Source organism: Heloderma suspectum, chromosome 2 (genome assembly GCF_057233095.1).
Source record: "Heloderma suspectum isolate Gila_16-S chromosome 2, 16-S_ref, whole genome shotgun sequence".
Taxonomy (NCBI): Eukaryota; Metazoa; Chordata; class Lepidosauria; order Squamata; family Helodermatidae; genus Heloderma; species Heloderma suspectum.
The window spans coordinates 231,594,188-231,621,160 of record NC_139459.1 but is presented as its reverse complement, the minus strand read 5'-3'; the positions used below and the strand labels follow the sequence as shown (position 1 = coordinate 231,621,160).

Sequence of the window (26,973 nt, the reverse complement as noted above, 5' to 3'; positions counted from 1 at the left end):
CTGCTGCAGGGCAAGAAACGGCTATTTACCGTCGAGTGCCTCTCCCGCCAGTTGTCTGCTTTTCCTTCAAAATAAAAGTGGCAGCGTTGAGCACTTCTAATCCGTATGTAATTTAGCCCCTAGGACGCACCTCTCAGGGTTCTGAGTACAATAACGCATCAGTTGCACCATACTTGGATCCCGCCGCCTCCCAGTTTTATAGGAGCGACCTAAGAAAGAGGTAGGCAGCCCGGTGCTCTCCAGCGGCTATGGACTGCAACACTCATCACCCCAACCATTGCTCATGCTGGCTGGGGCTTATGGGAGTTGTAGTCTGAAAACCCGGCGAGCACCAGGTTGCCTGCGGCAGCGCCAGCCAGCCAGCCTCTCGCTCCCTGTCAGGAGAGGGCTGCTCCGTCCCGCCCCTAGCAGCTCGGGAGCGGCGGGACGGCGTCCCCCGTCCCCAAAGCAACAGCGGCTCCGCCCCAAACACTGCACGGAGGACTCTCCGGCGCGCAGCATGGGCGGCGCGGAGCGGGAGCCCGACCCGGACCAAGAGAGCCCCCCCGAGTCGGACCCCCGCGCTCGGCTGCTCGGGGAATGGGTGGCGCGCAGCCTGCGGGTGGAGCCGGACCGCTGGGCGCGTTGCGCGGGGAGCCCCGAAGCGTGGCTGGCGCTGAGCGCCTTTCTCGACGGCGACCCGGCGAGGCGGCTGCTGTTCGTCACGCCGGGCGCCGGGGGCCACCTGGCGCTGGCCGAGAGGCTCGCTTGGGCGCCTGCCGCCGGGCGCTCTGGCAAGGGGGTCTACCTGTTGCGCCTTGCGCCGGGGCCCCTGCGCTCCCCGCCCGCTCCCGGGCACCTGCTGTATGGAGACTTGGCCGCAGCACCCCTGGACCACCTGGCCACCTTCGTGGAGGAGGTAGGGCAGGGGCTGGCTGGGCACGTTCTGAATTCGCCTCAGAGGTTCATTTTTGCACATGGCCCCCGGCTCGCCCGGAAACAGCGGCATAACAGACAGACTTCCAGCTGATGAGGCTTTTATGGGGCATCACTGGATCTCACGCTGCTGGCTAGAGCTTTCCTTGCTGATTTCCCCTCCCTGGTTTTGGTGGGGGGTGGGGGCGGCTGTCATGTAGCTGCTAAAGGCTTTCATGTTGTATTTTCTCCATTTCTGATGTAAACTCCATAGAGATCTTATTTTATCAAGCAGTATGGAAGTAGTTTAAGTAGTTTTATTTAACTATTTATAGTTATTTTATTTATTTTATTTAACTTCTAATTTAATAGAAGTCGTTTTCTTGCCAGGAGAAGGGTGTCAGCAGACCTATTCTCAAGCAAAGCTGCTTTTAATGCCAAGACTCAGTCTGGCAAGGTAGTAAGAAGACAACAAGGACGTCTGAGCCGGGGAGGGGCCGCTTTGTTCTCAGGGGTGGGGCCCATGTGGGCCTCCAGATGATGTTGGGCTGCATCTTCATCAGCCCTTGCTAGCATAGCCACTGGTGCGGGGCAATGGGAGTTGCAGGCCAACAACATCTGGAGGACCACACATTTCCCACCCCTGCTATGCTCAGCACTGGAGCAGGTGGTTTGCCTGCCAAGGGGCCCTCAGTTCAATCCCCAGTATTTCAGGTAGCCAGGCTGGAAGAGGCCTGGAGAACTGCCATCAGTATTTTGGAGCTACATGGGTCAATGGTATAAGGTATAATGAGACTTGGTATAAGGTAATTTCATATGAGCACGTTGATAGTGTCTTTCCTTCACCTTTGAGTAATCCTGTAGTGGAGGAGGAATGTAGGAGAGGGCACCTCTTTTTTTCTTTTTCTTTTTTAGAGCAGGTGCGATGACATAACTGATGGACTCTCTTTCCTCTGGGAAATGAATGAGGTGATAGCAAGGCTTTCAAGTTTTACTGTTTGTGGCAGAATAGCATAGAAGAAAATAAGCAAGCAGAGGCTGGATACATTTTTCCTTTTGTTTTTGTTATTTTATGGGGGACCTACTTCATGCTAGCAGTTCAAATGGTAACACTTCTTTGCAAGATTGTTTGCATTTCTCATTAAAATCTAAAGGTTGCATTATATCTGGCTGAAGATCTTTTGTTAAAGCTAAGTGTGTTGTACAAGTTAATCCTATGTAGTCAGTATTTATTTGTGATATTCATATACCACTAAATATAATAAAATCCCTAAGGGAACAATCCTGTCGCTGCTAGATGGCTGTAGGATATGTTGGTTTCTGGGAACCGATGTCAGTTTCCAGGAACTGACCTTGGAACCCATGCTTTGAGGTAGGTTCCCTGAGAACTGACCTTCTCCCCTTTTCGTGCTGCCTCGCAGGCAGCTCGGAACGGCCCTGTGCTTTGCTGCATTCTGGGGGGCGTTCCGGGGCGGGGAAGGTGGAAATGCTGGTACGACACATCCAACATGTCATCGGGCAGCTGCCTCCCCTGCTCCACCTTCTGGTGGCTAGACAGCCAAAATCGGCTGTCTAGCTGCTGCTGAAGCGCGGAGGGGACGATCCCCTCCGTTCTTCTCCTGCCCTGCATTGGATAGGCGGTTGCCTCTGAGGCAACCAGTAGGATTGCTCCCTAAGCTAGTCAGTAGTAAGCACTGCCAAGTTCAGTGGAGCTTACTTCCAGGTGACTATGCATAGGATGGTAGTCACGCCTCACACAAAAAGTCTTTACAGTGTTACAGGACTCTTCCTTGAAAATCTGGTCACTTTTCCTTCATTTTTGTAGTAATATTTTTTAGACAGAAAATCAAAATAGGCATCTTACTGGCCCTGAATCCACATGTCCCTACATTTTGAGGTGTGTAGCAGAACACAATGGAAATGTTTTATTCTAGGATAAACGCCACTGCCTGCATTCTTTTACTCTCCCTGAGAGGCATGGTATGGGGGCTATCACGCTGGGCTCCTGCACTTCAACAGTTATAACCACACCACTGCCTTTGAGTAATTGTGCCCCCCCCACGTCAAGGCTTTAATATTATTTATTTATTTTATTACATTTATATCCTGCCTTTTTCCCTCTTCCAAGGAACCCAAGGTGGTTTACACGGTCCTCCTCTCCATTTTATCCTTACAACAACCCTGTGAGGTAGGTTAGGCTGCGAGTTTGTGTCTGGCCCAAAGTCACCCAGTGAGCTTCATGGCCATGTGGGGACTAGAACCCGGATCTCCCAAGTCCCAGTCCAACACTCTAACCATTACACCACACTGGCTCTCAGGCTTGTCCTCCAGCATCCCCCTTTTTTATTTGCCTGAAGAAGAAGAAGAAGAAGAAGAAGAAGAAGTAGTAGTGCTGGTTGAGTGGCCGGCCAGCCAGCCAGCCCTTGGTTCCTCTTCTGTTCTGCACATGGCTAGTGCCTGGGTTTGCCTTGGTGCAAGATTCAATATAATTTGAGGGTTCCCTGCTCCCAGGTCAGACCAATGACCATCTGCTCTCCACGCACTTCAGCTCCTTGGCTGGGCTGGGCTGAATCCATGGTTCAGATCCTTTCCCCTCTCCTCTAGTTCTTCATAGGCAGATGTGCAGTGGCTTCTGTGAGGCAGGATAAAGATTACTTAACACAGCATTCCTCAACCAGGCGCCCTCAAGATGTGTTGGATTACAACTCCCATCATCCCCAGCCATGATGCAGTACAGGGGTTTCAGGGAGGGCGCCAGGTCAGCAAATGTGACACAAACATAGAAGCACATTCTTATGATGATGGTGAAAACAATTTGAATTTGAGCCCCTACATATTCATTAGTACTGTGTGTGGGGAGAAATGCTGTCACCAACAGACACTGGGCAGTATCCAATGCAACATGAGCTGCACTAGTGTTGTTCTAGTGCAACACCAATAGTATTTGGTGGTGAGATGGGATTCCTTGGCAAACCTGTTGCACCAGCTAATGCTATTGGTGTTGCGCTAGTGTCCCTTAGGCTACTGCAACATTTGTTCAGTCGTTCAGTCGTGTCCGACTCTTCTTGACCCCATGGACCACAGCACGCCAGGCCTTCCTGTCCTGCGCTCTCTCCCAGAGCGTGCTCAAGTTCATATTCATTGCATCGGTGATGCTATCTAGCCATCTCATCCTCTGCCGTCCCCTTCTCCTTTTGCCTTCAGTCTTTCCCAGCATCAGGGTCTGTTCCAGAGAGTTTTCTCTTCGCATTAGGTGGCCAAAATATTTGAGCTTCAGCTTCAGTATCTGTCCTTCCAATGAGCACTCAGGGTTGATTTCCTTGAGGATGGACTGATTTGACCTCCTTGCAGTCCAGGGGACTCGTAAGAGTCTTCTCCAGCACCACAGTTCGAAAGCATCAATTCTTCGGCGCTCAGCCTTCTTTATAGTCCAGCTCTCACAGCCATACATTACTACTGGGAAAACCATAGCTTTGATTAGACGGACTTTTGTTGGCAAGCTGATGTCTCTGCTTCTTACTATGCTGTCTAGATTTGCCATAGCTTTCCTCCCAAGGAGCAAGCATCTTTTAATTTCATGGCTACAGTCACCGTCTGCGGTGATCTTGGAGCCCAAGAAAGTAAAATCTGTCACTGCTTCCATTTCTTCCCCTTCTATATGCCAGGAAGTGATGGGGCCAGATGCCATGATCTTCGTTTTTTTAAGGTTGAGTTTCAAACCAGCTTTTGCACTCTCCTCTTTCACCCTCAACAAGAGGCTCTTGAGATCCTCTTTGCTTTCTGCTATTAGGGTGGTATCATCTGCGTATCTGAGGTTGTTGATAATTCTCCCAGCAATCTTAATTCCGACCTGTGATTCATCCAACCCGGCATTTCTCATGATGTACTCTGCATATAAGTTAAATAAGCAGGGTGACAATATGCAGCCTTGTCGTACTCCTTTCCCAATTTGGAACCACTCGGTTGTTCCATGTCTGGTTCTTACTGTTGCTTCTTGACCCTCGTACAGGTTTCTCAGGAGACAGGTAAGGTGGTCTGGTACTCCCATCACTTTAAGAATTTGCCAGAGTTTGTTGTGATCCACACAATCAAAGGCTTTAGCGTAGTCAATGAAGCAGAAATAGACGTTTTTCTGGAATTCTCTTGCTTTCTCCATGATCCAGCGAATGTTGGCAATTTGATCTCTAGTTCCTCTGCCTCTTCAAAACCCAGCTTGTACATCCGGTAGTTCTCGGTTCGCATACTGCTGAAGCCTAGCTTGTAGGATTTTGAGCATCACCTTGCTGGCATGTGAAATGAGCGCAATTGTGCGGTAGTTTGAACACTCTTTGGCGTTGCCCTTCTTTGGAATTGGAATGTAAACTGACCTTTTCCAGTCTTGCAGCCATTGTTGAGTATTCCAAATTTGTTGGCATATTGAATGCAGCACTTTAACAGCATCATCTTTTAGGATTTTAAATAGCTCAGCTGGAATACTCTCCGCTAGCTTTGTTGTTATTAATGCTTCCTAAGGCCCACTTGACTTCACTCTCAAGGATGTCTGGCTCAAGTTCAGTGACTGCACTATCATGGCTATCAGGGACATTCAGATCTTTCCTGTATAGTTCTTCTGTGTATTCTTTCCACCTCTTCTTAATCTCATCTGCTTCTGTTAGGTCCTTGCCTTCTTTGTCCTTTATCATGCCCGTCTTTGCACAAAACGTTCCCTTGAGATCTCCGATTTTCTGGAAGAGATCTCTAGTCTTTCCCATTCTGTTGTTTTCCTCGATTTCTTTGCATTGTTACACCTTCTGACCTGAGGGGCTCTTCTTCCGGCGTGATATCTTTTAGCCTTGTGATACGTTCCATGGGGTTTTCTTGGCAAGAATACTGGAGTGGGTTGCCATTTCCTTCTCCAGTGGACCACATTTTGTCAGAACTGTCTGCCATGACCTGTCTGTCTTGGGTGGCCCTGCACGGCATAGCTTATGGCTTCACTGAGTTACGCAAGCCCCTTCGCCACAACAAGGCAGTGATCCATCCCATTGGATATTGCCTATTGTTTTTCTGTTTACCTTTGAAAACAGCTGCCATTTGTTACTGGCAGTACATGTTTTAAAAAATTAATCTTTAAGAAGTTTTCTTTCATTGTTGTGAAAGTTGCTGAGAAACGAGAATGCAAAACCCCAGCCCACAACAGAAAATGTGGAAATGCAGGGTAAGGCTAGGCACTCATCCAAGTTTGTCTGTAAAGGGAAGGGGCTATAACGCAATGGTAGAGCACATCCTTTTGCATGGATGAAGTCCTGACCCTAGACAGCCATTGCTAGTCAATACTGACCTTAGGGACGAACCACCCCTATGGTCAGAAGAGAGGATGACCATGAATTTCCTGCCCACAGATCTCTTCCCCTGATCAAGGTGAAGGTGGGGAAAAATGGTTTCAAAACAGGTTCTATATTGCTAGATTGTAACATGCATAACTCAATGGTGCACGGAACTGCAATCATGGTGGGGCGGGAACATAATAAAAATGGTCTGGGAAAAATGGTGTCAGGACAATGGGTTGGGGAGTGTGTTGTGTACCATGAGAGTGAGCCAGATGTTGCACTACCAATTTTTTTAAAATATCATAGATTGGGTTATAGCCTCCTGTACTTAATGGATAAATGTCTCCTCAGACCTCTTTCATTGTTTGTGCAATGTCTCACAGCGGTAATCTGAAATGCAAATTTTGGGTACTTTTAGGTTGTCCGAATGACCCATTTCAAGTAGTTCCCAAGGAGTGCAGAGCAGCAATCTCTCAAGGATTCAGGAATCAATATGTGACTATAAGGTGCTTGTATAGCCCTGCTGTAATTGATGTGACCTGGCTAAAGTGAGAGTCAGGCACATCAGGGGCCTTGAAACTTTCCTCCTGCTTTTTCTGAACCTTTTTCTCCTGTATTTTTCTGTTTTCTCAACCTAATATATCTGAATATTTATTGTTCTAGGTATTGGTGCCACTTTTGGGAAACCAGAAAAACCATCACAGCTGGCCCCATGTGGTGTCACAGGATGTTGTCCACCATGTCTCCACCCTGAAAAGTAGTGTTTTTGTCATGGTTGGTCAAGTTAAAGGCAAAACCTTGCTTCCCCTCCCTGCTGGCCCAGAAAGGGATAAATATTATATAGATTTTGACAGTGAGAAAACGTAAGTAGTAATGTTGTAGGTATTGATGTAAGTAGTAATTTTTTGAAAATATTGACTGAAATGTTCCTTTTCATTCTTGGCTTTGTGCTTTGAAGCAGTGAGTTTTTATTAATCAGCCAATCTTTTTGCTGCAGTATAGTATCCTTTTTTCTCCATTAAAACCACTGTATGTATTGGGGTTTGTGTGTGTGTGTGTGTGTATTTTACTAATTAAAATACAGTACTTAGAATGAGTACTTTTGTAGAAAGATATCGCCTTTAGTATGATAAAAGCCATGAAATTAGGCATTATAATTCTGGATCTTGTCCTCTCTGCCTTGACTTGATCCAAGATGCCAGCTGCTTTCTGGCTCCAGGATCTGGACTTTTTGCTTAAGTTTTTCTTTACAGTATGGTAGCATACCTCCTCAATTCCATGTTAAGGCTATGATGGCTATTGCTGGTAATAATGTGGTGCTGGATCAACTGTGGTGAGGTGGTTTATTGAAAGAACAGATCTGGAAGCTCTGGCCTGCAGGGGTTCCCCATCCAGCCCACTCTCTCCCTGCCCTGTCCAATTGTCAGTGCAGGTGAGAAGCTGCCTCTCTCCAGTGCTGATGAGGGGAAGTCATTCTCTTTCTCCATGTACAGAGAGGCATGGAGCGATTGCTGTGCCATGGAGAAAAAGAGTCTGATGATATCAGCAGGCAGGGCTTCAGGGGAAGGGGCAGGGCTGACATAATGTGGCCCATACGGCCCTAGGGCTGGAACAGTTCCCCATCCCTGATTTAAAGGTTTAATTACAGTGTAGTTACTGTGATAAAAGAGAAGCATGGAAATCTAAGATACAAAATTTTGTAAGAATAAGTATCGGTAAAAGTGATACTTTAGATTGGTTTGTGACACGTGTCTTATTGTTTCACTATGACTTTAGTTCAGATTATATGTTTACAGATCTACCTCCAATCCACCACTGTCCAATATGAAACAAATTGATCTGCTGACATTCTTGCTTTCTGCAGCACTGAATTAGTGGATAAATCTGTTGTGCATGCTATTGAATCAGCTGTTATTGAATGGACCCACCAGATCCAGGGTGTCCTGAAGAGAGAGTCATCGGAGCCACTTTTACAAGGGCAAGATCCCAATCCAAAGGTGGAGCTGGATTTTTGGAAAAACAGGTACATTGCTGACCCCATTCTATATTGAAGGTTTACACCAGGTGTAGGTGACTTTTTTGGGCCCATGTGTCTGTTTTGGGGGGGCCTTGCAGGCACTTGTGACTGTTTTTTTGGGGGCTGCTGGCACATTTTATATTGGGGGGGCCTGCAGGCACATTTTCTTGCCCCCTCTTCCTGGATTCCCACTTTTCTTGCCCCCTCTTTCTTCCTCCACTGTATACAGAGCAGCAAGAGCTACTGCTGTAAGAGGCCAGTTGCAGAACTAAACTAAACTATTAGTTTGAACTGGACTCTAGTTGATGTAAAGTAAGAGGATGGAAACATCCACTGCTGTTAATTGCACTAGAGCAGAACTCAAATGGCACGTCTTTTTTGCAGCCCCCCACTGCCCTGCTACTAAAAACCAGCAGTGCAGTGGGGAAAAAAGCAACAGTTTGTCACAAAAATTAGGCAGTGAGGTGGCAAAAGTCACCCTTTTTTGCCACTGCACTGCCTAATATTGGGGGCTAACTGCCACTTTTTTGCTGCTGTTGTGCCGCTGAATTCGACGGCAAAATCGGTGGCACAGCGGCAGTAACAATTTTGGTGGCAGCAGGGGTGGGTGTGGCACCTAGTGGGGGGAATTGGTCCTCAGAACTGCCCCAGTTGCCCACTCCTCCACTAGAGGAGTTGTACAGTTATTTATTTTCTGATTAGCACAAGAAAATACTTTTCCTCCCTGGAATCTACTTGGCCTGGGGATGTCTTAAGAGTTGGTAGGTGCACAGACTGTTTTGTTGCAAGGAGGAATATGTTGCTGGATTATTTGAAATGGAATGCATCTTTGTGGACAGCTTCATCTTGTGTTTGCTTTAGATGTGAGGATCTCCAGTGCATTTACAGCCAGCTGAAAGCCAGGAGGGTTTTGACCATGGTGGAGCTGCTAAACAAAGTGCAGAGCACCTATTTCCCAGCATTCAGGTCAATGTTCAGAGATGTAGAAGCAGGTGAGGTTTAGAAAACATGTGTTACAGTATTTAAGCATGGGTCAATACAAATTCTTAGGTGGCCTCCATGGAGATCAGCTTCTTGAGTTCTCTTGCTGGTTATTGTTGTAAAAGATTTTTACAATAAAAGAATTTCCCCCTTTCAATTTTACTGTTGCTGATGCAGGACATAGGACAGTCAGTCAGTTAGTCTTCATTTCCCATAATTCCTCCACTCCATCCCTCCCTTCAGGCCACTGAATTAGTGGAGGATTGTGGCAGGGTACAGGGTAAAGTTGGAATAAATTAGATGAACAATAAGCCAAATTCACGTAGGTCCACTTCACTGAATTCATGTTAAGTAGCTTGAGGTTTGCAATACATGACCTAGCTGGCTTGGAGACTGAACTTGGAAAATTAATTATGGTTTAGATCCATAGTCACAACTCACTTAAGTACCATTGATTTCAGTGGGTCTACTCTAAATATGACCAAGCCTGGATCCAACCAAATGTGTTTATTAGATATTTTTAAAAGTTACACAACACATAGTAAACCAAATATATTATATAGAAATAATGGTACAATAAAGGCAGAAGGAGCTTTTGGAGGGGCTTTGAAGAACACAGGAAATCAACAAGTATTTTTTAACTCACAGTGGAAAGCTGCCACATATTTTGTAATATTTGGTTGCTGTATTCTTCAGTTTCCTTTTTCTCTGTCAGTACGTTTATAAAGACATACTGACAGTACCATCAATTTTTCAGATTTAATTTTTTGCTCTGTGGTGTGTAATTGAAAGCCCAAAGGAACTCATGTACACTGTAATTCAAAACACATATACTAGTTTGAAGTAAGCACTATTGAATTAAACAACTTGCTTTCCAAGGAATTGTTTTTAATCCTATGTCTTAAGTAACATACAGGCCCTCCCTTGCATGAAACTCCTTTCTTTGTTTTCAAAAATCACAGCTTTGATTGAGGCTCAGGATATAAACATGCACCTAAAGCCCCTTCAGCGCCCTCTAGAAGAAATAGAGAATATGGAATTTTTCGAGGTGAAGCCATTGCTAAACCACATGCTTCATGTGGTGTGCTTAATCTGGGCCACATCCAAATATTACAGCACACCTGCAAGGATAATTGTGCTACTTCAGGAAATTTGTGGTCTCCTTATCCAGCAGGTAGGTCATGGAACTATTCTAACCTTTGCCCAGCAACCTTTCTGGAAAATGGAGAAAATATTCTACTGATGTTGTTCCACATGGTCTCAGTATGAGGGTATCCTGTCTTGCAAGGCATGATGGGGCCTTCCAGGGGAGGCTTTTTGGTTAGCATCACAGTAGGTATTTGTCACATACAGTAGAGTCTTAGTTGGTATAAGCCAAAGATAGTTTTCCTCTAAGTATGGAGGGAGCTGGGACACATGCTCCAGCTCCTCTCCTCCTGATCTCCCAGTGTTTATGGGGAAGGTCCACAAAGAGCGCTGTAACCATATTCAGTTGAACATGGTTATAAAACCCCATGTGATCAGACACCCAGATAGGCCAGGATTCCCAGTCGTGTTGAGCATTGTAAGCACATTTAGCTGTACGCACTTACAGTACCCTTGCAGACCCTCCCCATAAACACTGGGAGGTCAGGCAGGGGAAGGACCAGAGCACACATTCCCAGCTCCCACCTCACTTACAGGAAAGCCCTCTTCTACAAACACGTGAAGAGGGCTATAGTAGTATCAGGGTTAGATACGGAACATAGGAAAACGTTGCCTCAGCAAGATGTTGGAGCCGTCTGAGGCTTTATGAAGACAGACAAGGCCTGTTCTGCTTTAGGCTCCACCCCCTTGAAGGAGCTGGCTGTACTTCTTAAGGGGCCTTTGCTTGATTTTGTAATCTTAAGCTTCTGTGAAGCTGAGAAGATTGCTGTGTGACTGGGGACTCATTTTCAGAATCTGAGGAGGGGGTAAGGCTGCATACTGTGGCTTGGAGGACACAAAAGAGGTTCCCAAATGGTGCCTTTCAGAGATGACACCCATCTTTCTCCATGCTCTGTGAGATCCCAGGGTTGAGGATCATGATAGGATTCCAGTAATGCTTTCGCGGTCTACAAATTGGAGCACTAACTTTGCCACTGTAAATGGCAAATGTCATTGTAAATGTCATTCCTGCATTGAGCAGGGGGTTGGACTCGATGGCCTTGTAGGCCCCTTCCAACCCTACTATTCTATGATTCTATGATTCTATGAAGTTTCAGCCTAAGGTTTTGCTCACCCTCAGCTGGTGTCTGTACCTCCCACTGCTGCCATTCCAGTGCAGTGGGTAGTAGGGGTGGGGAGATACCTTGAAAATGAGCAGTAGTATGGCATGGGAGAACCTCATGGACATGCGTGGAGCTGATGTAAGAGGAGCAGTTTAAGAGACATGCAGGGAGGTGCCCTGTTTCTCTGCAAATCCCAACAAGTGCTGGAGGTCTAAGTATATGAATGCTGTCTCTTCTTTAGAGGGCAATCCCATCTGCTCTTCAGACTGATTAAAAAAACAGCAACAAAACTTTAACCTATAGAGTTAGTCCCCTCACATACAGAAACAGGCTTTTGCCATTTGTGCAGGGACTGCAAAGCACCTCATGCATTATTCATTACTTGTTTGTTATCCCTCCCTCCCTCCCACAAGCACTGGGTAGCTGATGTGGTTTCCCAGATTTTTATCAACCCAACAACCCTGTGAGGTAGTTTAGGCTCAGAGAGATTGAGAGAGAGAGAGAGGCCTAAGTTCATTGAGGGAGCTTTGTGGCCAAACAGGTATGTTTCTCTGGTTGAGGTCACAACACAATGTCCACTACACCAATGGCTCATAGAGTTCAGTTTAGCTATGCGGATTACAGTGTTAATGGAAGCACTGCTTTTTAAAAAATCTACACTGGATAATGGTCTTTTTCTGGTGTGTTTTTGGTACTGCTGTGCGTTTCTGGATCACAATGTTTTGAGTTTTTTCCCGTTTGTGTAAGTGGCAAGTTGGATTTGAGAAGTTTCCCTTTTCTCATTTTCCCCAGTATTATGCTTTTGTAGGGAACGTTACAAAAAAGGTATAAATTCCTTTCTTTTCCGCCGTGATAGTTAAGCATTTGCCACCACATGTGTACACATGTGGACAAATAGATCTCCTTCCCTTCTCCTGTTTGTGTGTACCAAATTAGATGAATCACTATCACTTTTCCAAATGAATGGCTGATTTATGAAGAAAAGTATCCAGTGAGGAAGTTAGGATAAAGTGTATTGAATAGTCTATCCTTTTGTGCTCTTTTCATTTCTTGTTCCATTAAAAATGTACATATTACTGAAACCACAACGCTTGATTTTGTTTTCCTGCTTTGTCAAACCAGGCCAGGAATTACCTCAACCCTGAAGATCTGCTTAAAGGGGAAACAGAAGAGAGTCTGGGCAAAGTACAGAAAGCGTTTGATATTTTCCACTATTTTAAGCAGACCTTTGAAGAAAGAAGAGAAAACCTCAGCACTTATTTTCAGCCAGGCCAAGAGGCAAAGGAGTGGGATTTTCCTTCCATAATGGTTTTTGCACGACTGGATAGTTTTCTGGAGAGGCTCCATGTAGTAGATGTAAGTATGAGGCTATAAAATATCGCAATGAGTAACCTGTGCAGAGAACAATGTATTTAGTGTCAGAAATATGTATTGATTGATTTGATTTAATTTATCTACTGCCCAGCTGTCAAATGACCTTGGGACGGTTTACAATCATAAAAAACTCCAGAGCTTTTTGTAACTAATTCCCCTTGCAAGCATGTTTCCCTTGACTCTTTGCTTTGAGGCTTAAACAGAGTAGCTTTGGCTGCCTGACACAGCCAGCGTGATGTGATGGCTAGAGGATTTAGACTGGGAAGACCTGGGTTCAACCCTCCCTGCTCAGCCAAGAAACTCCCAGGTGTGCTTGGGCAAGTTGTTGCCTTTCAGCCTGATCTGCCTTATAGGGTTATTGGTAGCACAGAATGGGACAGACTATATGCTACCACCTTGAACTCCTTTGAAGAAAGTAGGATACAAATATTTTAAATAAATAATACTATGGCGTAAAGCATGACCAGAGTTTGCAGCCAAGCTGTTCCTGATTTCTCAAGCATTTGTCTAACAAATGCAGATTTCATAGAATAGTAGGGTTGGAAGGGGCCTACAAGACCATCGAGTCCACCCCCCTGCTCAATGCAGGAATCCAAGTCAGAGCATCCCTGACAGATGGCTGTCCAGACTCATCTTGAATGCCTCCAGTGTGGGAGAGCCCACTACTCCCTAGGTAATTGGTTCCATTGTTGTATTGCTCTAACAGTCACGAAGTTTTCCCTGATGTTCAGCTGGAATCTGGCTTCCTGTCACTTGAGCCCATTATTCCGTGTCCTGCATTCTGGGATGGTCGAGAAGAGATCCTGGCCTTCCTCTCTGTGACAACCTTTCAAGTACTTGAAGAGCGCTATCCTATCTCCCCTCAGTCTTCTCAAGGCTAAACATGCCCAGTTCTTTCAGTCTTTCTTCATAGGGCTTTGTTTCCAGTCCCTGATCATCTTTGTTGCCCTCCTCTGAACCCTCTCCAGCTTGTCTGCATCCTTCTTAAAGTGCAGTGCCCAGAACTGGACACAGTACTCCAGACGAGGCCTAACCAGTGCTGAGTAGAGGGGAACTAATACTTCCTGGGATTTGGAAACTATGCTTCTATTAATGCAGCTCAAAATAGAATTTGCCTTTTTTTTCAGCCACATCACATTGTTGGCTCATATTCAGCTTGTGATCGACAACAATTCCAAGATCCTTTTCGCTTGTAGTGTTGTTGAACCACGTATCCCCCATCTTGTAACTGTGCATTTGGTTTCTTTTTCCTAGGTGCAGAACTTGGCATTGATCCCTATTAAATTTCATTCCGTTGTTTTCTGCCCAGCACTCCAGTCTATCAAGATCATTTTGAATTTTGTTTCTGTCTTCCAAAGTATTAGCTATCCCACCCAATTTTGTGTCATCAGCAAATTTGATCAGCATTCCCTGCACCTCCTCCTCCAAGTCATTAATAAAAATGTTGAAGAGCACTGGGCCCAGGACTGAGCCCTGTGGTACCCCGCTCGTTATCTCTCCCCAGTTTGAGAAAATTTCTGCCCTAGGAGATCAGCAGCTGCCAGGATTTCTGAGCAAGAGAACAGGGACTAGCTGTGTAGATGCTTCCTCATCCTTCACGTTATCTTTTAGTACTAGTGACGGTCACACTGATAAAATGGGACTGAATACAGATTAACAGATCCTGAGAGCAGTAAAATGCAGTGAGCATTTATAGGGCATGCCTCCCATGCTTAAGCAGAATCTGCTTTGTTCTTACACTGGCATCTTGTTCTGCAGTTTTTACTTTGGGTGTTGATTTTTTTTAGGCATAAACTGATCCCCCAGGCCTTGTTTCTTTTGTTGGAAGGAATATGAGTGTTGCCCTGTCCTTGCTCAGGTATTAATGCATACATTGGAGGAAGAACATTTTTTTAAAGTAGCATGAGCCATGTGCCATCTTCCTAAATAATTGTATTTAACTCTGAGCTTTAGATATCTATATAAAATAGCTACTTCCTGAGCATAATCACTGTATGCATACTCGCTACTGTGTTAAAGAGAGAATAGTGGTATCGTTCATGGGGTTTATGACGTAAGAACAGCGAAGACATAATGGATTGGATCCAGAGATGCACAGGCAGATATCCACCCATGCAGGCTACCTCTACTTGATTTTCACAGACTCCTGCTGCAGCCTCCCCCCGCCCCCTCATCCCGGGCCTTTTGTTAGGATCTCCCAATCCTAAAGAGAGGTGCTGGCCACAGCATCTGATAACAAGGCTGGGTCTAGAAGAACTCCCAAGCTACAAACCTGATCCTTTAATGGGAGTGCAACCCCATTCAGAACAGGCTGACATCCCTGGACTCATAGAATCATAGAATAGTAGGTTTGGAAGGGGCCTATAAGACCATCGAGTCCAACCCCCTGCTCAGTGCAGGAATCCAAGTCAAAGCATCCCTGACAGGTGGCTGTCCAGCCTCATCTTGAATGTCTCCAGTGTGGGAGAGCCCACTACCTCCCTAGGTAATTGGTTCCATTGTCGTATTGCTCTAACAGTCAGGAAGTTTTTCCTGATGTTCAGCCGGAATCCGGCTTCCTGTAACTTCAGCCCATTATTCTGTGTCCTGCACTCTGGGATGACTGAGAAGAGATCCTGGTAGGTTTCCTTACCAATAGTACCTCTCTCTTGTCTGGATTTAATTTCAGTTTGCCTACCCTCATCCAGTCCATCACTGATTCCTCCAAACATCAACTTAGAACCTCCATGGCCTCCCCACAATATAATGGAAATGAGATATAGAGCTGAGTATCATCAGTATACTGATGGAAACCCACTCCCCATCCTTGGATGATCTCTCTCAGTAGTTTCAGTATGTTGAAAAGCGTAAAGGCCAAAATCTAATCTTGTGGGATCGCAGAGGCCAAGGGGCAAGTATGAGTCCCCAGCACTAGGTTCTCTATCTGCAAAGAAAACAGTTCTTTCCCAGTCCCTTCTCAGCAAAATAGGTGGTATCAAAAATCACTGAGAGGTCCAGCAGAACCAACAGGGATACATCCTCCTGTCTAGCTCCTGGTGAAGATAACCTACTAGGCCGACCAAGGCCATTTCCATTCCAAAACCAAGCCTGAAGCCAGATTGAAATGGATGCAAATAATCAGCTTCATGCAGGAATTCTTGGAGTTCTTAGAATATAATGGATACTGACAGGAAGCCCATCATGTTGTCAAGCACCTTACCCAAAAATTGAATTTTTGACTCGGGCCAATAATTATTTAAAACAGTGGGATCTGAAGAGGACTTCTTTCACAGAGGATGAATGATTGCCAGTTTTAGGCAAGATGGAATAGAACCCTCACATAAAGAAGAGTTGCAGTTTTGTCCACCCAGTCAGCCAGCTCACCTCTGGCTGCTTTCACCAGCCAGGATGAGCGTGTCAAGCACGCACTTGGCTCACCTCACTGATCCAAGAATTTGGCCCACATCCTGAGGTTGCACAAGCGTAAAAGAATCCCTAATCACTGGAGAAGTAGCTGCAGAAGGATTTGTAGGGGTGGGGTGGGGGTTATACCAAAAAATGAGAGCCAGGCTCTATGCAATGTTCTGTCCTTTAGGGAGTATGCCATCTTTGCTGGCACAATTCCATTGTTTTGCCATGTAGACTGATACAAGTTAGCACAACTGTAAGTGATTTGCAGGAATTTGACACATTGAATTAGCACATCTGGATACAGACAGAAAATCCAGTGTTGACCTGTGGCTGACAACTTGGTAGTTGTGGGGCATTCTATGTCTTTTTCGCTTTGCACACGTGTCTGATCTCTCTATGAAATGTACAGAAGAATTCCTGCTTTGGAGTTTCTCAGATTATGAACCTTTTGTGTATAAGCTTTTGGCTGCAATTTGTTTACCTCCTGCCATATTTTCTATTAGCTTAAATGGCCATCACACCACTGGAATTCACATGAGACTTCATAATAAGAAAGCCTTTGGCTTGCGCCAATTAAAAATATATCTGTCTTTCATTACTTTCTTACCCAAAACCTAAGGGCAGCAGAAGCATAATATAGGCTGCTGGCATGTGCCCCAGTTCAACTGAAAAATGACTTCATTTACAATTTTTTGGTCTCTGTCTCAAAGCATAAAATTCCAGTTGAATGCAAAGTAGTATTGATTAGAGGTTACTGCATTTTTATACACCCCTTTAATTAACCTTGAAGAAAACACAGCAATCATCAATGTCTTTTTAAAGCTGTGTTGCTTTTGTCCAATAACTCTTGCTAGGAAATAAACTAAATTGTTGTAACCCATGCAGCAACTGATTTAGTAAGAGGAATGTAAACAGAGATATTAGTGATTATGTTTCATAATGACACACATTTCATGATATGCCCCACTTGTAATGCATTGCAGTAATCTAGTCTGAATATTACAAGGGTGTGAATAAGTTTGGCTAGGCTACCTCTGTCCAGGAGGAGCTGCAGCTGGTGAAAGGCTCTATATGCCATATGAGCCACTTTGGTTCTTCTGTGTCAATGCTGGATCTGTAATTCTGTCCCACCCGCAATGGCAGGACTGATCCTTTCTGGCAGGGGTATTGAACCTCTTTCAACCCGAAGACTGATTTCAGTCGTGGAGAAGCACTTGGGGGTTGCATTCCAGCGGTGGGTGAGGATGAAGGTAAAATGGGGTGAGGCCAGAGGTAAAGGGAGCAGAGCCAAAATATCAAAAATGCCAGGATATTGTAGTTTAAAGCTTTTACTTCCAGTAATTAAGCCTTACGAGAGGCATTTCAACCTTTTAGAATGGGAGGAAAATGTACAAAAGCTGGGAATCCACCAAATGATCGACGGTTAGGGGAAAGGTGGCGTGGTCATCGGGGAACCCTGGAGGGCCACTTTTGGCCCATAGGAAGGCTGAATCTGGCCCATGGGCCTGAGGTTCTGCAGCCTTGGTTTACAGGGAGTGCAACCCCATCCTGAATGAGCTAAATACTACCTCCTAGATCAGACAGATTTCCCACAAACAGCGCCTCTATCTTGTTTGGATTGAGCTTCAGGTTACTGATCCCAGACACCATTTTAGTGCTTCTCCTCCCTTACCTGAATCAGATGAAGTAGAGTTGGGTGCAAATCTGCAGATGGCCTTATTCAGTCGTTTCATGTAGATGTTTAAATAGCATGGGGGGACAAGATGGAACCTCTAGGGACCCCACAGTATAGCAGCTGTGGTGCCAAACAGTGATCCCACAGCACCACCTTCTGGATTTGGTCTTCCAAGTAGGAACAGAACCAACTCAAACCAGTGCCCCGAATCTTGGAAGTCTATCTAGAATTACAGCAGGTTGATAGTATTGAAAGCCACTGAGAGATCACACTCCTCCATCGGTCTCCTAGCATTCATCAAAGTAACCAATGCTGTTTCCGTGCCAAAAACAGTCCTGAAGCCAGATTGAAATTGATTCAAATAATCAGTCTCATCCAAGAGAGCCTAGGGCAGCACAGTCACCAACTGCTTAGCACCAAGAACGAAATATTTGTGACTGGTAGGTAGTTGTTAAAATCCTCTGGGTCCAGAGAGTGATCTCACAACTTCCTCTCCTTCAAGGTGACTAGGACACACTTCCTCTCGCAAGGAGGCACTAATAACCTGGATCTAGCGAGTCAAATCGTGTGTGTATAGGGTTCACAGAATCATGGTGGTGCTCATTTAGACCTTCCTTACTCCAAATAAAAATTCATAGTTCACAGATTCTCCTCTGCAGTGTTAACACTGCCAGTGTTACGTATTTCCACTCCAAAGTCAATCCCGTTGAGTTCAGCGGGACTTATTCCCAGAGAATTGTGTGTACGTTTGTAGGCTGTCTCCCTTGAAGATGCCAGCCTTCCATTAACTTTCTTTAGCAAATTGCCCCCTCCTTGTATAACATTTCATTTATACTAAACGTCAGTAACCAACGGTGTGATGGTTTGAAATAGTGAAGAGGAGTGGATATTGGAGTCAGTGTGAAGATTTCCTTGTTAACTTTTCCCTTACCTCAGCTCACAAGCTTACAGCTGTGGTTGCTGATAATAAACTCTCATGTGTCAAATGTGCCCCACTCTGGGAACATCCACCATCTTCTGTTGTCAAGCATCTGAACCAGTGGTGCTCAACCTGTCATGATGTGATGATGTTACTTTACTCAGAATGTTTAATAGCTCTGCCCTCCTATTTATTTCCCCCTTTTCTTATAAACCCTTTTCTGCCTTTCCCTCCTTCTCTCTTTCAGAGGCTTGCTTTCCATGTGAAAACAAAAAAGGAATAAAACCCAATGACAAAGACAACCAAAAATGAACAATTGAGTTGGGATATCTAATATGAAATGAATGAATATATAAATTTCAGACAATTAATTAATTAATTCCACAATTACACAGACATGTGTAACAGCCTTCCCCAACCTGGTGCTCTATAGATGTGCTGGACTAGAAATCTCCTCATCCCAACAAGCATGGCCATTGAGCATGGTGGCTGGGGATGATGGGAGTTGTACAAGCCACTAGATTGGGGAAGGCTGATGTAGCAAATTTTATAGCCACAAAAATTAAAAGCAAGCAACTTAGTGCATAGGTGAAGTAAATAAGCATTAAAATCAAACACCAAATGCATTTAGGACATAAATTGGTCTTCAGTGGTCTAGTAAGCTTTGGCTATTGGGTGGTATAGAAATAAAATAATTATAATAATTATAATAATAAATACCACACTCATACCTCACGTACGTATGTAGGGAAAAAAGAACCCTGTCTCTCAGCCAAGTCTGCCAAATAAAGTGAAACAGTAGTGTAACCGTGGTGCCACCCCATAAAGACTACTGTCATACCCATAACAAGGACAAAGATTACAAACAATACATAAAATTCTTTATATATCCACAGTTACAGGCAATGGAACCCGCCTGCTAGTTTCTGTTTGCATCTGAGCTCTTCTTTGTGGTGTCTCATTGTATTTGTAAAGTGCTTGTGGAATTCATTTATTTCATTTATTGATTCATTCGAAATTATGTTATGTCAGCTTGATTGTTCATTTTTGTTTTGCTTCCTGCGTGAAGCAGAATCCTATTGAAACTGACTGAAGGATGGCGGGGAGGGTGGTTAAGGAGAAAGAGAGAAGTATGTGAGAATTTCAGGCCCACATGTTCATTTTGGTCCATGAGACTGATCACGGGTAAGGAAGATCTTTCGGAGTCATATGAGGATCCACCATTTGGGTCTAACAATAAGTAAAGAAGTCATATATCAGATCGTGTCCCTGCCTCAGTAGCAGCATCTGTCACTAAACAGTTCTTTAAAACCATTAATCAGATTGTGTGTGTCCATGAGAGAGAGATAATGAGCTGAAAAATAAATGTCATTGCTTTGTCTCAGGAACCACTACGTAAAGCCATCAAGGGCCTCTCCCGACCCAGTTGTTGGGAATTGTTGTTGTTCAGTTGTTCAGTCGTGTCCGACTCTTCGTGACCCCATGGACCATAGCACGCCAGGCCTTCCTGTCCTGCGCTCTCTCCCGGAGCGTGCTCAAGTTCATATTCATTGCATCCGTGATGCTATCTAGCCATCTCATCCTCTGCCGTCCCCTTCTGCTTTTGCCTTCAGTCTTTCCCAGCATCAGGGTCTTTTCCAGGGAGTTTTCTCTTCGCATTAGGTGGCCAAAATATTTGAGCTTCAGCTTCATTATCTGTCCTTCCAATGAGCACTCAATGGTTTGGGTTTTAACTGTGAATTGTCTGTGTCTGTAGGATCTTCTAATGACTGTTTTGGACATAGAAAAACTGGAGAAGCTAGAATTCAGTGGCATAAAAGGGAAATCTCTGAGTCAACAGGTCCTGAGCATGCACAAAGAGTTCCAAGAAGTGTACAAAGTATTTTCAGATCGTACATATGACTGCCTGGATGTGGCCAACATGGTAGGTGGTTCTGGAATGCAGGAGAGCTAATCTTGTGTTCCTGCTCTATGTTTCTGCTAGTAGAGGATTTTAGGAGCTGATGTTGAGGGGTCTGGTGTTTAGAGAGGGTGGTTTCAAGCATCTGCTGAATCAGCTGTGACACTGATTCATTTGGTTGTTTGCTTGGTTCCTTTAGGAGTTTGAAGATGATGTGTATGACTTCAAGATGAAAGTGGAAGATATGGATCGAAGGCTGGGGACTGTTTTTGGCCAGGCATTTGATGATGCAGCTAGCGTGGAGCATGCATTCAAGGTGTGTTATTTGTTACATTACAACACTGCCCTGTTCTCCTATATGTAAAACATTTCTCTTTTACAAATGCCCTGAGGAGGTGGATTTCAACCTGATGCAGTTAAATGTCTTAGGCAGTTGCATATCTTTTACCATGTGGATGGGCCCTTGTCTTGAATGAGGACCTTTAGGCCTCGTGGAGTGAAATTTGTGGGGACCTTTAGGCCCTGTGAGATCAAAGATGCTACAAAAATCTCACAAGTACTTCATGTAAGAAATGGCATTAATTTCCTACACATACATTATGGCTTTCTAGCGTACAAACACTTGGTGATTGACTCATGTGTAGGATCATCCTTACAATTATTTACATGCAGAATGTGTACCGTTTCCTTCTGAGAAATGTATTTTATTTACAACATTTATATACCATTCCACATCTAAACAGATTCTGGAGCGATGAACAATAGAAGTTAAAAAGAATAAAACACCATATTACATTTTAAAACAAACAAAACAGAATACCAATAAAAACCTGGTCAATCAAGAGAGGCTTCTTGAAATAAAGTTGTTTTCAGCAGGCACTGAAAACAACACAATGTTTGTTCCTGCCTGACCTCCAGAGGCAGGGAGTTCCACAGAAAGGGAGCCACCACACTGAAGTCTCTTCTCCAGGTGGACTCCAGCTAGGCCATAGATCCACGCAGAACCACCAGGAGCATCCCATCTGATGACCTCAGTGAACTAACTTCCATTGAGGAATTTATAGTGTGTGATGTGTCCCTTGCGTATTGTGGGGTAAGGCAGGGTAAAAAGGCTTGTGGCCTTTATATGGAGAGCTGTTTTGAGGGCCTGGGTGGTCTGCAAGGAGGAATACAAACATAAAAGCCAATCCACCTCTGGGAGTGCTTCCACATAGAGGGTTTCTTGCGCTACCAATCAGAAGGCATTTTGCAGCTATTTCATCTTTCCCTCCATAACGGATTTTCTGTGGTAAGAAAACAGACGGAAGAAGTAGTAAGAAAACACAGTATGGTTGCAAATGGAAGGCAGCGATGTCTGGACCCGCTTGTAAAATTCCGTGAATGAGGCAGGGCGATGGCTCCATAAAACTCCCATCTGGAAGCACTCTCGGTAAATGGTAGTCCCATTGAGAACTTCCAGCTCATGATGCATACAGTGGCTGGACATACAGCGCTGATGCTTTCCTCTCTAACTGTTTCTCCAAGGCCTTCCTTACAAAGGGTCAGAGAGGCAACTGATTTTGGAGTCAAAACCCAGCTTTTGGGCTGGATTTCTTGGTTAGAGGTTGTGATAAAATAGGCTGTAGCCCCAGTTTTATCTGGTGAGAGAAATTTCGGACAGGTTGCATTGCAAACCCAAATGGCTGGATCTCAGTGAGTAGGGTTTTGCTCCCTTCCCTGAGCCAGCTCACTTGTTCAAACAAAGACCTATATTCTTTTGTTGCCACCAGCAGGGTGGCTGAGGGGGTTGGTTAAATGTGGGCAAAGGGGAAATGTGGAACAGCTAGTTGAAAGAAAAGGAAGAATAAAAGACCAAGGGTGCTTCCAGATGAGAGTTTTATGGAGCCATCACCCTGCCTCATTCATGGAATTTTATTGGAGGTCCAGATGTCGTCATCATCAGTTTGTAGCCCTCCTTCATTTTCCTAATGATTCTTCTTTTTTTTCCTATTGGAAAAATAATGTTGAGGGGAAAAAAGGATGGAATAGCTGCTTAATGCCCTTTTAATATTGGTACTACGAGCTCTCCATCAGGAAGGATCTCAAATAGCTAGGTAGGAGAGGGAAGCTAAGGGACATATCTGCTATGAATAAGGCTGATTAACCCCCACCCCACCCCCAACTCCCGCCTATCTTTAAATTTGGGAAAAATAGTGCCAGAATGGAGCCATTCCTTCGTTTTGAAATAAAATGCCTTGGAATAATTTTATCATTTGGATGTTGTTGACCTGTTGCAATTATTAAAACCTGAGTGTTTGTCGTTTCATAATACAAATTGCTTAATGGTTGGGTCATTGAAGGAAATATGCGGGAGATGAAAGGGGTTGCTGGTTTATATGGACCATGGCATGTACATGAAATCACAGACATTTCCCATCTCTTTCTATGTGCAAGCTGGTAGACTTATTTGGGAGCCTGTTGGAACGGCCATTGATAGCAACAGATGCCTATGCGAAATACCATCTTCTCATCACCATGTTCGACAGAGATCTGGATGATGCTAAACTGATCTATCTGAAACATATTCAGGAGGAGATGGAAATAGGTACATGTTAGTAACTCCAAAATGGCTTAACGCTAAATTAACAAAATGCCTTTAAAAAGCAAGGGAATGTAGAATGATGTTAAATGGGTTGTTTGATTTTTTTTAAAGGTCGTCAATAATATTACAAATTCTTACCTTAAGTAGCATAACTTTTCCTTTTAGATTAAAATATGTGTAAGAAATTGGTGTGCAAACTACAAACACTGTGCATTATTACAATATTAGGTCATTCAGTGGGGATGGATTGACTGCCTGATCCCAGCCAAGTTTTGGGAGGAGGCCTGTGGAGTACCAACCCTGCTCAACCAATTCCCATACTTTTCCTTTAGAGAGAAGAGGTCAGGGCAGAACAGTTGAGCACCAGGGTGATCAGTCTAGAGAGACTCTTTTGCTAGGAACGATAACATTATTATTTCCTACTAGCCAGCTGTGAAGTCCATTTCCACCATGGTACTGCAAAATTGTATGTTTCCAAAACAAATACCAGCTTTATCAGGTTGCATTAAGAGAGCAATCCTATGTCCTCTAGAACGCTTCTGAGGGGCCATGGGATGCTGCAGATCTCCCCCTCCGAAGCCAGGGACAGAGCTCCAGCCTCGGAGGAGGAGATCCAACTTCATCTCCCCCCTGAAAAGCCCCTCCCAGCCACTGCAAAAATCTCCATGGTGGCTCCCTCTCCCAAGGTCAGAACTCCAACTTGGGGAAGGAAGGAAGGAAATGTGTGTGTTGGATCCAGTGGCTTCTCAGCCCCCGTCCCTTCCCCCAGCACAGCAACCAATTTAGATGGGCTAAGAGGCTCGTCTAATGCACAATGCTCAAACAGAGAATAGAGAGGCAAAAATAACCTCTGTTGCTCCTCCCACCTGCCGGCAAAAGCCCAGCAACGCTTTGGATGGATGTAGGATGGAAAGAGGGCTCTGAGACTGGAGCCCTCTGTTGTTTAGGCAGAGTATTACTCATAGTATTGCTCTCTAACTGTGTATCAGGCTTTATTAGTTAATGAATGTATGATTTTACAAACACACACACACACACAAATCTTTTCACGGCTTTTGACCATGTTTTTACTTTCCAGTTTTTAAGGTTAATCTTCTATAAAAGCTAAGATGCCAAATTATTATACAACGTTTACATTTTCTGGTACAAAACCTAAAATATGAGGAAAGTATGGATTTTGGCCAGTAAGCTGCCTATTTTAATTGCATGCAAGGAATTTCTTTTATTACAAAAGAGAAGAAAGAATGTCATGTCATTTGAGGAGGAGGAGTCCTGTGACACCTTAAAGCGTCATTTTTGTTCAGGCTTCAAGGTGAAACCAGACTTTTTGGCATACAAGGGCCAAATTAGGAACAAGGTCATTCATGCAGTTAGCAATTGTGTGTGTGGCTTTTTAATAGTAAATTGCAGTTGTGGGGGGTCTGATCCAGATTTGGATCCTGGTGTGGGGGAGGGGGGCTTTAACCCTCCCCTCCCAGTTGAGGTTCCAGTCTGGATTGCCCCCTGCACCTCCTATTTGGATTGGGAAAAAAATCTTCCATTGATGTGAATGGAAGCTCCCCTTCCCCAGTGCAAATAACAGGGCTGACAGGACCAGAGCAGTGGGAAAGGGATTGAAGCCCCCAACTCCCATGCCAAAGTCCCAGTCTGGATTGTGCTCCCTGCACCTCCAGTTTACTTGTCTGGTTTAGCTCTTATATCCTTAATAGATGGTTTTCAGAATGGCTTACAAAGTTATATTAAAAACTGAGGTCTGTGTTTAAAAGGGTGTGTGTGTGTGTAAAGCTGTTCAATTCCACTCGCAATACTTCCTGTGTTTTAGCTGTTCTTGACTGCAAAGCTTGACTTTTCACTATGTTCTTCTGTGGCAATTCTGTGCACACCTGTAAGAGGGAGTAAGCTCCACTGAACTCAGTAGGGCTGACTTCTGTGGACCAAACGATGCGTTACGTTATCCACACTTTCCAAGAAGTGTGCTTAAACTGGCCGCTTTTATTCTAAAGACATCGCAGCTGTGGGGCCCTGATCTGGAATGGGCTCCCAGTGCAGAATGGGGTCCCATGCTAGTTTCCTGCTGAAAATCACTCCCTCCTTGGTTGCTAATTGCTGTCAAAGATGCTGTCTGCGGTAAACCTCTGGGGACACGTAGTTGCAGGAGGGTGATTTTCAGCAGGAAATAGGAACTCCGTCTGGATTAGGAGTGTGTTCCATCAAGGCCTTATGGCTGCTTTCTTCCCCCCAAATAAGCATGAATATCATAAAGGGTAGTTTGGCTCTGGGTAAGCATGCATAGGACAAGGCTATAAAAGGCACTAAACATGTCATAATGAAGGCTCTTCTCCAGCTGTAATGCAACAATTGCATTTCTAATAGCAAGCTAAATGATGGTACAAACAACTGTTACCATTTGAAAATGCTCACTCTATTCTTCTGCTTTCGAATCCCAATATTCCAGCCACAGGACCAGAGCTCTCCACACTAGTTGCCTGGGCTCCCAGCCAGCAGTAAGCAACACCACCACCCCAGTCATCACCAGGGCCACAGGAGCAGAGGAAGTGGCAGGCCAAGCAGGAGCTTCAGGGCTGTTGGCAAGTACCTGGCTAGTGGCACAAAGCTACCCCTTTTGTGCGACTTCTCAGGAGGAGATGAAAACCCATGTAGGTGCCTGGCTGAGAACCAGGAAGGGGTGGAGCCTCTAGCTCCTGTATAAGCTTTCAATTTGAGCCAGGTCATTGCTGAAGCAACAGCTCCCTTTGGACTCGAAGCTCCTGTATGAGGCCAGCTAGCTGTTAGGATCATAGGAACACAGGAAGCTGTCCTATATCGAGTGAGACCATTGGTCCATTGAACTCAGTATTTTCTATATCGGCCATCCCCAACCTGGTGCCCTCCAAAAGTTTGAGACTATAACTCCCAGAATTCGTGACCATTAACCATGTTGGCTAGAGCTGATGGGAGGTGAAGTCCAAATCATATGTAGGGCATCAGGTTTGGGAAGCTAGTTTACACTGACTGGCAGTGGCCACCCAGGGTTTCAGACAGGAATTTTCCTCAATCTGAAATTGCCAGGGATTGAATCTGATACCTTCTTGCATGCAAAACTTATTGCCTTCCAGAACCAGGGAAATAGATCACTTCCGTAATCACCACACCTTTAGAACAATAAACTTTTTGAAGCCTCTCTGAGCTTCATCATTATTACTTCATTCAGGGGAAAGGGGCACTCACCAGAGTTGGGAGGGGCAGCCGTGACATCTGTGGTGAATGCTTTTGTGGATTACTTTCATGACTGTTCACTACTGTTTACCATATAGATGACTGCTCACTTCTGTCCACACTCTGTCCATGGAGTGGGAAGGGGATCGAATCCCTAATAACCTTCTCTCTGTGTTTTAGTCCTGGATGTAATGTCTTGCTGGAGAATGTTGGTGATTAGATGAACTTCTCTTCTGAGCCCATTTTGTGCTTCCTCATGTAAACCCCCCCAACCAAGGATGCCGTAGCTGCACCTTGCAGTGAAGAGTCTGCATTGAGCAGGGTGTTGGACTAGATGATCTTTGAGATCCCGTTCCAACTCTTACTCTATGAAAACCCTTGTACACAGAAAGGTAGCATGTCAGGGAGTCTAGGCTAAAACCCAAACTTTCTATGTGCAGTGACGTTTAAGTGCACCATGTGGGAGCA

At 44.8% G+C, this 26,973-nt stretch overlaps 1 protein-coding gene across 1 annotated transcript in view; it reads left to right on the top strand.

The window, feature by feature from the left end:
- The first annotated feature begins 430 nt into the window (after positions 1 to 430).
- Positions 431 to 26,973, top strand: part of DNAH9 (dynein axonemal heavy chain 9) — a 293,377-nt gene continuing 266,834 nt past the window's right edge. The window contains exons 1-9 of the mRNA XM_084838397.1: positions 431 to 898; positions 6,867 to 7,066; positions 8,068 to 8,226; positions 9,082 to 9,212; positions 10,164 to 10,375; positions 12,573 to 12,806; positions 20,565 to 20,732; positions 20,908 to 21,024; positions 23,142 to 23,292. Coding sequence (XP_084694523.1) covers positions 500 to 898; positions 6,867 to 7,066; positions 8,068 to 8,226; positions 9,082 to 9,212; positions 10,164 to 10,375; positions 12,573 to 12,806; positions 20,565 to 20,732; positions 20,908 to 21,024; positions 23,142 to 23,292 — 1,771 coding nt within the window. The 5' untranslated portion in view covers positions 431 to 499. The remainder of the gene's footprint in view (positions 899 to 6,866; positions 7,067 to 8,067; positions 8,227 to 9,081; positions 9,213 to 10,163; positions 10,376 to 12,572; positions 12,807 to 20,564; positions 20,733 to 20,907; positions 21,025 to 23,141; positions 23,293 to 26,973) is intronic.